Source organism: Polyodon spathula, chromosome 4 (assembly GCF_017654505.1).
Source record: "Polyodon spathula isolate WHYD16114869_AA chromosome 4, ASM1765450v1, whole genome shotgun sequence".
Lineage (NCBI taxonomy): Eukaryota > Metazoa > Chordata > Actinopteri > Acipenseriformes > Polyodontidae > Polyodon > Polyodon spathula.
This window is the reverse complement of record NC_054537.1, coordinates 13,826,310-13,838,809: the sequence shown is the minus strand read 5'-3', so window position 1 is coordinate 13,838,809 and position 12,500 is coordinate 13,826,310. Positions and strand designations below refer to the sequence as shown.

The window sequence follows — 12,500 nt, the reverse complement described above, 5'->3', positions numbered from 1 at the left end:
AGTTTAATCAATCATGCCATGAATGCACACATGTCCACATGGACGGTTGACCTCTTCTCACAGTGCTGGCGAAGATAAGAGAAGTGGAGTATCCTTCTACTCAAGTCTGTTTCAAAAAGAGTCTGTTTGCTACAGAAGGCTGTTACAACCTTGTAAAAGTCAGCAACAGTGTTGTTTTTCGCCATGCAGTAGTATATTGAGCTGGTTTAGATAGGAAGTGATGTCGCCATTGTCGCACTGCCATTTACAAATTCAGGAAAGGCACTTGTCTTTTGGCTTTTTTGGGTACCTAAAAAGACAAGCTCTCATCCTGTAGAGCATGCACTTTCCCCAGTATATTGCCCTTACTGAGTGACTGTACATTGTTGTGCAGTAGCAGGTCTTTGTGTGCCGCTGACATATTCTCCAAAAGGGTCCTGAAGAGTCGATGCTGAAGACTAGAGTTCTCCCAAATGAAATTAACAAGTTGCATAACTGTATTCATGGTTTCCTGCAGTGCTCCACAAAGCTTTGCGCAGAGCACAGACTGTTGAATTATACAATGGACTGCCATGATCGTCGGGTTTACAGCAACAAGCTGGCTCACTAAGCCCTTTTGAGAGCTGAGCACAGACAGAGTCCCATCAGTAACAACTCAGTTAATTTTGTGAAGATCCAAATTGCTGTTTTAAAAAAACTTGGTTAGTTCTTCAAAAACTACTTCACCAGTAGTGTGCCCATGCAAAGGAATCAGACATAACAGCTCCTCTCAAAAAGACTTGCCATCAAAAAGCACACAAAAACGGAAAGCTGGGCAACGTCAGTTTTGTTACATCTTCAGGTCAGAAAGTAGATATAAAAAACAGTCATCCCCAAGCACCTTGACCCTTCTAACGGAGCTGTTATCAGACAATGGAATTTATTTAACCAGCTCTATGGTAGATTGTTTTGTTTATTCGTCATGATTTAGCACTTGATCCAGCATATCTATAGAACACGATCTTAAAAGCTCAGTTTCAGTGAAAGGCTTTTTGTATTTTGTAAGACGCCATGTAACACAAAGGGATGGGGCTGTTGCATTTTCCTGGATGGATGCCATTTTGGATTGCAAAGACAGAATTGCGTGCGTTTGACTTCGGAGGAAAGTTTTTGTTAAAGTTGCCATGCTTTATTTCAAATATTTCAATGAATATTTGTAGGTTTGCAGACTGCTACTGTTTGTGTGCACAACAAGCACGTTGTTTTTGCATTATCATGGTCAGACAGAATAAAGCAAAAAACTGTTGTCACTTGTCTGTTTTCTCTGTCTACTTTGCACTTTTTATAAGCCAGTGTAGAAATGTAGGCTACTCCTTTACTGTACTTACGTCTGTTCTTGGAACTCTTCAAATGAGAAATGCATTAACTGGAGGTGACTGAAAGAAGCGTGTAAAAACTTGTCTCTAATTTAGTTTTTCTCGCAAGGCTTGAATAACTTTTTTCTAATGAACTCCTAAGGAAGTGTAAATGTGGTTGTAAGGCGAGCTATAGTTCTATAGTACCTATAGGAGGCAGTGTGGTCCTGTGGTTAAAGTCCAATGCTTAACACAGAGCATCAGAACATTCCCAAACACACACACACACACACACACACACACACACACACACATATATATATATATAAATATATATATATATATATATATATATATATATATATATATATATATATTAAACCATCAGCTGCTTGAAGCAACATGTGGGCCACACATTAACCCTTTGGGGTTACATTTTCATTCCACTTAAAGCTGCAGCATCCCTAATTATGTAAAGAAGTAAATAATAATATAGCTCTTATAGTGTCCATTTACAGCATTCTTCCATAGTTTGGCCTTCTGTTGGCTGTTCACTTCCCTTCTTGAACTGTGTTGTCATTCAGTGAGACAAAAAAATGACAATGTTGAACAAATTGTTTAGTTTATTTTACCCAATCAGTTCCCAAAAATCTGAAGTTTTGGCTTATTTTATAAATGCCCATTCCTTAAACATTCAACAGGTCTGCCTAAAAACATACAGCTGACAAGGAAAAACACTTTTTATTTGCAGAACCTTGCCAAATAAAGCCAGACATTAGTCCCAGATGTTTGATTCAGATTATGTTTCTGTCATAATTTGATCCTGTGTGGATTTTGATTCATTTTAATTATGTTTATTTTTTAATTAAAGAACTACAGCATGTGTTTATCATACTGCAGGACATGTTTATTGCCTTTCATCCAGGATGTGAGTGGCATAGTAACTATAATCAGTCCTTCCCAGAGCATTCAGACACAATGAGAATAATTAAAAATGTTTTACTGCATTCTACTGCATTACTGTCTTGAGAATAGTCTTTTAATAGTCTTTTAATATAAACTAGGTTGAAGCTTGTATGGTAGCAAGTAAAATTATTAAATGGATTAGCAGAGGTGTACACTGATCCCATTTAATATGTTGTAATGCATTGACACCTGCACATATTTAGCACTTGTCATGGTCTTAGGATTCAAGAAGTACGGAGGGATTTTTACCAAGTTTTTAATAACTCAGCTACAGCCAAGTTTTGTCAGAGAAAAATAAGTTATACAAGCATGGTTTAGGAGTCAGCAACATTAATTTGCATATTAATAACAGTAGAAACAAAATGTGTAACTGGCATCAAATCTGGAACACACAATATCTGGTTATTTGGTTTGAAATAAGCTCCTAAGGAAACCTTTGACCTACTTCATTTGGAACATAGTAAACCTTGTCACTTTCGATATAGAAGACACTATTAAACTTCTTTGAAACCCAAAACATTGTATATGTAATATATATATATATATATATATATATATATATATATATATATATATATATATATATATATATATATATAAAATGCAGTTCTGTGATCGACTTAACACCTTACTGACTGATGGCTATATCTCGGCAACTTTTTGTAAGCGTCAGGGGTCTGTGCTGTGTGACTGAAAAAAATCTAATGCTTTTGTTCTGAATAACAGTGTGTGATAGGTGTGATAGGTGAAAATGATGCTAATACCACTGCAATCTTGCAGATTGGCACATATGAGTGACAGATGTTTGCTATTGTTTTTGTAAACTAAAAGCAAATTTTGTCAGGTTTTGTTCTGACACATTAGGCAGAGATAATAGATATTTTTTTCCTGTAATTTATTTATTTGTCATTATGAAAATCCAAGCGTTGTTTATAACGTCCCTTTAACCTGATGTAATTGATACCCTGGGCATGATTAACACACAGGCAAACTAAGCAGCTGGAGAATGAGCATTTTCTTTAAAAATGTGTGAAAAGCCACCCCCGATCAACAGTAAAGCAAGAAAGCAAGGAAAGCTAACTGCCTTTGCTGTACTGGCGATTGAGGAAGAAGCCACTTTAACCCTAGAACTACCAAGTTGCTCAATTTGACCGTTTGCAGTATTTTGTCTCGTGCCGCACAACACTCTGCGCGTAGGTATATCCATCCATATATCATGTGTGTATATATATATATATATATATATATATATATATATATATATATATATATATATATATATATATATTCATAAGGCCTGAGAGGGTGCCCGTATGCGTCCAAATGTCGGACGAAAAAAAATAGCATAAATCATGTTAAAGCAAAAAATGATTTGTTTTTTATTAAATATCCTTATGCCAGTAAAGTAGTCCCATTTGTAACTTTGAACTACACACTAAGTAAATACATTTTACTGAAACAAGCAACCTCTTATTACAGACATTGTTTGAGTAGAACAGATGGGAAGAATAAAAATAATTTCAACGACGTCTTGGATTTCAGTAATTTTTCAAGGTCTATGTCTGAGAGGGTAGGTAGTGTGCAGAAGTATCTTTTTGTGTTTTCTGTATTGGATGGATATAAATATTTGGAGCCTTGTCACATATTAAAAATCACTGTGCTGCCTCACAGAATTTATAGTACTGGTAGTCATTTTGTTTATAGTTACAGATGTACAGTTACTATAAAAACAAGTGACCAATTACCTGCAAAAAAACCAAAAAAAAACCACATAAGTCATATGTAGACATGAATATTTTTGGATGAAGAACAATTAAACAAACCCCGACTTTCTCATTTCTTTTTAGTGGTTTATAAACTCTACAGAAAGCCACAAAAAGATACTTCTGCACACTATCCACCCCTCTCTTTTGGTCCTGTCAGTCTCACATGGCCATTGAAAGGTTTTCTCTACTTTTTCCAGAGAAAAAAAGACTAGAGACCTGTGCTTTACATTTTTTTGATGATGTCAGACAGGGGCCGGCATCGGACTGGAAAGGGAAAATTGTAATGTCAGACCTGGTCTGACATAGAACCGCAAAGGGTTAAAAGCAGACCGGTATGATTAGTGCTGCAGAATCAGTGTGCTAGATCAAGAATGAGAAGAACTTTGTTCACTGCAGTGTAATGGGTTGACCACTAGATGTCATGAGTTCCTGCATGTATGCACGCCTCCGGAAAATCCATAGTTGTTTCATTAATAAATTAAGGTTAAAGGTCAATTGGTTAACTGCTTGTTAATGTCATCTCGATAAAAAAAAAAGTCTTGGCCAATAGCTTTGTAATGGAGGTATAGAGGATTAAGTAAGTGGAAGCATTCGTTCATTGCAGAAACAGAAGTGAAAGAAAGAAAGAAAGAAAGAAAGAAAGAAAGAAAGAAAGAAAGAAAGAAAGAAAGAAAGAAAGAAAGAACAAAGAGCGAGTAAGAGGTCTGTTTGTTACAGTACTATACTGTCCAAATAAGTAAAGTAGTCACAATATATGTAAATCAAGAGTCCAGCCTGATCATTTACACTGCCCTCGACCATGTCACATTACAATTAGCAAAAGCACCTCTGTGCTCAGCAGTTTAAATACAGTTTATAAATGTCCATGGTACTGAACAACTGAGGACAATACGTCAAAACAAGTCCTCATGGGGAAGAAACGTGTTACATAATCACCATTATGTTATTCAAGGCTGCAGAATCTTATTTTGCTAAAGTATACTGGAGAAGTGATCGTCTTGTGAGGGTGCCTAGTTTAACTGCCATGTGGTGTTACGTGTAATTGCCTTTGAATTAAAATGACATTATGGTACAGTATGTTATTGTCAGGATTTAAGCATCTGTGGCTTGATTTTTTCATTTGTGATGCAAGTCTCACAGTTTTTCACTTAGAGGAGATGCAAACCTTCATAACCCCCCCCGCTATGCAATCCTTCTCACTCTACATACATATCACACAATAACAGTGCTGTACTCGGTATGTATTAATGAATGTGTATTAATTTTATTAAAACAAATTTTCACTAACAGAGAACAAACAGAAAAAATACCTGCACAATGCAGTGGTGCAGTCATGTTTGATGACAAACTTGTCCAATGTTCCCTGTGTTAATATCCTTTTCCAGGTGATTGAGGAGGTTAAAATCATTGAAGCCCCTGTACAGTAGGCCATTCTTCAGTGTTTTCATTTAATCCTTAATTTGGGTCAAGGATGGGATAATTGCCCCGTCATCATCAGAATCCGTCTCTGCATCATTTACGGGGTTCGTTTCAAATTGGTCCCTGATCTCAGTCACAATGTTCTCATCAGAGACGAGTTGCGTCACAAAAGCATTGTCATCGATGTCTATCCAGACTTCAAATTCATGGGCATCAAGTTCTTTTGGTGGCACAACAACAGTTTTTAAAACACCATAGGTTTTGACTTTTCCTGATGACGAAAAAGTCATTTTTATTACCAGTCATGGAACAGACGCATAGAGCGGTGATTCTTTCTTTTGATTTCTTTCCTCCGTTTTTATTGTCAGATTTAAATGTGAGCGTGCCATCGGGAAGGGCTCAATAGTAAATTTCACTTTTATCTGCATTCCAAATGTCTTCTTCACCAAAGTCACGTCTCATTTAGATCCACGCATTTTCTAACCATTTTTCACGTGACCCAATGTCTGCGTCTTCGGAATGCCCAATCTCTGAGCTGCATCTCTTTAGTTGGTCTTTGGATTTCTATCATAGGACTCCAGCAGATGCTGTTTTTCATCTGCAAAAAGCATCTTTCTTTTTTTTTGCCACGTCGACTCACACAGATATACTGTATATACGCTGCGTAAGTGCCTAATCACGCAAGATGTGATCAAATTAAAATTCAAAAACACCTTTATTAGCTGTATTTGTCATTGCACTTGACCAAGTACTGTATTACATGTAGTCAGTTTGCCCCGAAATGATTCTTATAAGTGGATTGATTGATTTTTACAAGCAGATTCTTTTATGTTGGTTAATATACGAATGATTTTGTCCCATTGGTTTTGATCACTATATGCGGTTGACTGTTATATCAGTAATTCTTATAAATAGAGTGTACTGTATTGCATTATTGAAGTCTGTTAGATTGTGTACTACATGTAGGCATAGTTCCATAATATATTACTAATATATTACATAGGGAAAACAGCAGACTCTTTTTTCCATTTCTCAATTTACCCTGAAGGCAACCAATAAATCTCTGGACTACCTGGGGAGTGGAATGGCAAATCATACTCTAGATGTGCTCCCATGTTCAACACTGAGTGGATATACATCACACTATTACTATCTATAAGTATTGTAACTTTTTATTGATAAATATTGCGCTACTTCGTAGTCTTCACCATTAAGATCAATTCTCATTCAGCTATGCACTAAGAAAATCTACAGTACGCAAAATTTACACTTCAGGTATCGAGCACTGGCAACTTCTGCTTCTACACTACATTATGGCCTGTACTGTTATTTCTATTATATAATAAAGGTTGGTACTTCATAAAAAGTCATGCCAGCATAATACTTAACTTGGAACATTTTGAATATCTGCCTATTAATATCTTTGATACCCCTAAGTACATTTACACAGTAAATCATCTCAGGATGTACTGCCTGTCAGCTTAAAATGCCTCTCAAATATTTTTACCAGTTGGATAAGGACATTCAAACATCTTAGAATAATCTTATTTACATAAGCTTTGCCCCTGTGGCTGCAATCATTTTCAGATTGGTGGTCAAAGCTTAGGATAGTAATGTGTGTCTAAAATGAATGCATATTTTTCCTTAATGCATAACTCTGAACTTTAATTTGCATATTTAATACACCAAGTAGTTACCTCTGACCTACAGAAACAATGAAAAGTACCCACAGCAAAGTAACATGGTTCTGTTTTTGAAGGCAAGTGTGATTTCGTTTCTGAATGAGGTAGTGCTGCATACAAATGAGTAGCTCAACCAAAAAATATAAATCTGTTTAGATTCCTATTCAATGAAAGGAGGCAATAGGATTGTGTGTTGAGTGACTGTAGGTTAATAAAGCTTATAGTACAGCTCTGGTTGTATACATGCACTGAAATTATACGCTTATATGAGCCTTATATATATGTCAATTAGAGGTGTAATTTACAGGTAATGTCCTCGAAGAAGTTTAACCTGTCATGCTCAAACTAATTAAAACCACTTATTTTATATATGATTATTTGTTTTACCTTTGTTTTTATCCTTTTTATATAAAAACATTTTGATTCCATGTTGCTTGTTTCACTACTAATGGATAATTTCTGTAAGGTATTGTAGGATTTTAGTTTTGGATAAGATGTAATGTGATTAAACTCGAGGAGAAATACATTTCCCAGTTGCACAGCTGTACCTCTTAAGTTAGATCTGATTGCATTTGCTAGTTTTGTGAGATACTTCCATTGTCACTTTATGACATCGATACAGCAGAATGGCAATACAAATCAGCTTTTAAACTGCTTAGTGCAGAAGTTAATTGCCATTGATCGTTACTCCATTGAAAACAGGAAAAATGCAGATTTTCGGATTCTGAAATTAGCACATTAATTAATAGATTGGTTTGGTTTCATTCAATACCTGCCGACAAAAAGAGTTTAAATTATGTAAAAGCATTTGGATAACAATATTAAGCAAATCATTTGCCTTAAAGCTGAACATTCTTTTTTTTTTTTTTTAGATAACACAGCCAGTATTTTGGCAAGAAGACGAAGATTCAGTCGGGTAACTCAAGAAGTGTATTACCTACCAATTGTGATCTCGGATGGAGGTAGCCCATCCCATAGCAGTACCAGTACCCTTACACTCAGAGTGTGTGCCTGTGGGAGAGATGGGAAAGTGAGAACTTGCCATGCAGAACCATTTCTGTCCTCTGCTGGACTAAGCACAGGAGCCCTTATTGCCATTCTACTTTGCATCATCATTCTGCTTGGTAAGATTTGAAGGGTCATGCTGTGTATATTTATTAAGCTAATTCACAAGCTAAAAGATCACTTGCAATTTATCAATCAATCAATCCACATTAACTTTTGAATGTAATAATTTAAGTCAAAACACTTAACGTTTTAATTCACAGCTCCTCATAACAACGGCAATGTGAAATCCATCAAACCACTGTGTTTTATATCTTCCCTCACTCACTGATGATTTTTGCATTACCTACTTAAAACTATTGTGTTTCTATACTATAAAAAAAAGTTTCTGAGTCAGCTACTCTATACAGTAGTTGACCCTACACAATGAGTGTTGAGTGTGGCATGTTTGTAAATCACACATTAAGACATAAAACTTACTGAGTGAAACTTAAGGTATAATTATATTATATTGCCTGTATTAAAATGACATGTATATAAATACAGTCAGCACACACATATTCGACCATATAAAATGTCAATGACTGTTAAATTAGTGTGACGCATATCTGATTATTTCATTTTGGCCCATTTCACTTAAAATAAGTAGACTTCCATTTAGATGTACTGTAGTTGGATTTGTTGGTATATTACTATATTTTCCACAGAAGTAGTATTTTAATTAAGAACAATATGATTCTAAAAATATCACTTGCCAAAATAGACCACTGTGGAAACGTGGACTGTAATACAGTACATTCTTTTAAATCCAGTATGTATTGTAGCAGTATGTAAGATTCCACATTAATGACCCAACAGCAAAATGAAATCAAAATAATACCCATGCCCAGAGCAGTGTAAAAATGTACAAGTTGATGCAATTTAGCAAAAGTAAAAAAAAAAAAACACCAGTTTCCAGAATTAAAACAGTATCCAAAGTCAGTGTTCAAAATTAGTGCTCGATAAGGCCCTAATGTCACAGTTCACTTGCAAATGAAAATGCACAAAAGCAACTGAAGATCACAGATTTAAAAATGCATCACAGTATCAGTATTTACATTACTGTAGCTTGTCTCATTCGCTTTGTTTCTGCTGCATTTTCATCATGTGAAATTGGACTAAGTGCTCTGTAACAGTACAAAAAAAAAAACAAGTATACAAAAGATAAACAAGTACATTGTAACGTTGAAGAGATGGGCTTTGTATCAGATAACTGGTGAGTTGGAAATCACATATGACGGATAAAAGCATTAATTTGTTACATATATGTAATGCATATTGATTTTATTCTTAATACAAGGGCGATAAAATTTGACTGACATGTATCTGGGTAATGGAGATCCAAGTTCTGACTGTAATAATAAGAGAACCAGGATTCAAGCAATGCATAGTGGGAATATACAAAGAAGCAATACATTATTACTTTACCAACCTCGCAGCTTTACAGAAGTGTATGTGCTCTATACAGATTAAAGCACATTCACACAGCACTCCATTGAACTGAAATTTGTATAATCGGTTATCTACGCCCTCTTTAAGAGAGGGTACAGTGATATTTTCCTTTGCTATACAGCTTACATATGTTACTTAGGCTATACCATAAGTACCAAATATTTTTTTTTTATTTTCAAATTAATTACCTTTACCTCATTAGTGTAATGCTTGACTTCGAAATTATTAGCATAGCCCCACCTCAAATAAAATACAATCAAACCTACCTCGGGATAAAAACAAGTTTGTTGTAACTCTCCAAAAAAAAGCAGCTAAATTCAACATTTTATCATAATAAATACTACAGCTATTGATAGTTCCCAGGTTAGCCACTTGGGTAACAGGGGATTTCAATAAATTGATCTGGTTTTCTTTTCACTTTCCCAGTTGCCTCTAACGAAAGGTGGCAGCTTGTGATTGATAGATTAATTTCTTGAGGTAAATTACTTTTGAAATTATCAGAACATCATAAAAATGTAATAATAATACTATATGCTCGCACAGGAGGTAGCCCATAAAAATCTTTGTGTTGGCTCTGTGGGAATCTGATTGCCAAGTGCTGAGAATTCTTGCAGTACTCAGCATGTGGGAGACTGATTTTATGTTCACTTCTGTGTGCTTTACTGCATTAAGTCATTCAAGATCTACCTGAGGTTTTATGAGTTCTGTTGCAATTTCTCATTGAGTCTCACGGTTTCTCTTCTAGCTTTCAATTTAAAAAACTGCTTTTTATAAATTGATTTGTGATGAAATGCTACATTTTTGGCCAGAGGTTATTTTTATGGTCCATAATAGTTAAGATTGCATTGTGTACCTGACCACATGGTGACAACAAAGTTAAGATTTGTAGCGTTCATAGCATTCTAATAACACTTTAAAACCACACTGAAAACTATGCATCTTGGGGGTGTCTAGAAGCAGCACGGGCCAACAAGCACTGTTAGTTGGTAAAGTAATTTGTGGCTGAGTTAGAGCCAGGACTGCCATAATTAGACAGTGTAAAGCAGTAAAAAGCAAAGTAAGTTAGGAGCTGGTGCATCATAATTATTGTCCACAGTTGTTGAGTTCTGTGTATTGTTTCTGCCTTGGTACAATCTAAAGGATTTAGAATCTGCCCGTGAAAATGGAGTGTACAATGAAAACCAGATTACAGGCAACTATTGTATCACACCCCAGGTTATTTGACACATCTTTATTTTCCATTTTGTTTCCCCCTCTCAAGAAACAGTGATGGTTGAACTTATAGTACCGGTTTGCACGTAAGGGTATGTCAGGATGTGGGGAAGAAGTGAATGTCCAAACAGCAAGTACAGGAGTAAAAAACATCAGCATTTAATAATAAAATAATAAATCCACCCCCTATACCAACAATGGTATGGAGGTTTATACAGGAGGGGGGGGGGGGGGGGGGGGGGTCACAGTCCCAAACAAAATAATGTAATCCCAATCCAACAATAACACCTTTGTGCATGGAAAAGTGCTCCAGTGTATTGGCTGGCTCCTACCTGTACTCAACGCAAAACAACACAAACAACAATCATGCTCTGGCGCATTAGTTTCAGCATGACTGGTCATACTCATGTAGTTGCATCCCCTTTGTACTGCCAAACTCCTTCCTGTGACCGTCTCGCGCCACGGTCTATCCAATGATTGTGTGCCCCACAACTGATCGCAATAGATTTTTTTAGCCATCTTGCAACTACGCGCTTTCTCCAAAATGTCTGACTTCCGGTTCCATCCTACCATTGAGTCAGGCCATCTATGTGAACGCGTACCACCAACCTTAAACAGCACCCTTCCTGGTTGGGAGGTAGACTTGCAGCTCAAATTCCTTCTCTCCTTGTTACAGGGTAATACAAATGAACATGGTTTACATGTGTTTGTAATGTGTCATTAAAAATAGCATCATGTGACAGGGTTGGCTGAGTGGTGACATCAGGCCAGATGCAGGAAGAAAACAAACAGGCCGTACTGCAGGACAAAAGACGCAGCATGCGCCGTTTATTTAAATAATAAAAATAAATAAATATTTAAGCAAAAACACTGCTCACAGAGCAAAAATAAAGGTTTAACAAAAACAAAAATCAGGAACACAAAACACCAAACAAATGATCCAGGTCAGGCTGGGCAAATCGTCTTCGCTGTTCCTAGATTATCTTTACTTTCTGTTTTGTTTCTTTCTAGTTTCTTTCGCCTCTTTCTCTTGCTCCATTCTCTCTACTGAACAACCCACCCAGGGTTATGCAGGTGACCATCTCCCAATTAGCTTTGCCCTGCCCCTTTCTCCTGTACATGGCTCCTAGCCCTGTTACACATGGGTACGCTGTGATTATGATAATATCAGTTTAATAACTGGTACTATTTTTAAATTAACATCAACACAAATCTCACACACAGCTACTATTTATAATGGTATTACTTAAATTGCATATTATTTGGATTAAAATATAATTATACAGTGTCTTCATCCCCCAGAAAACAGCTAAAGTATTAGAATCAAATCATTGTGTTGCACACTTTTTTCTTCTTATAATCTGGAGCACTGATTGAAATGTAATATTTAAGGATCGCAATGAGGGGATCTTTTATGAAGTTTCAAATCTGCGGTCGCTGCTGCAATGATTAATCATTTATGCATTGCGAATATCTTATATATATATAAAATTCCCAGGTCTGTGAAATTCAAGAGTTGCAGGAAATGTTAACATCACAAGGCTGTTGAAATTATAAATGTACTGCTTTATCACCAAATAGTTCATAGTTTCTATAGATTGTTGATTTTCAATTTGTGGTTATATTGAATTCTAATGTTTGTATGT

At 35.9% G+C, this 12,500-nt stretch overlaps 1 protein-coding gene across 1 annotated transcript in view; it reads left to right on the top strand.

Moving 5' to 3' along the window:
* Positions 1 to 12,500, top strand: part of LOC121314205 (cadherin-18-like) — a 67,024-nt gene that overhangs the window by 53,139 nt on the left and 1,385 nt on the right. The window contains exon 10 of the mRNA XM_041247229.1: positions 8,019 to 8,270. Within this exon, the coding sequence (XP_041103163.1) occupies positions 8,019 to 8,270 (252 nt within the window). The remainder of the gene's footprint in view (positions 1 to 8,018; positions 8,271 to 12,500) is intronic.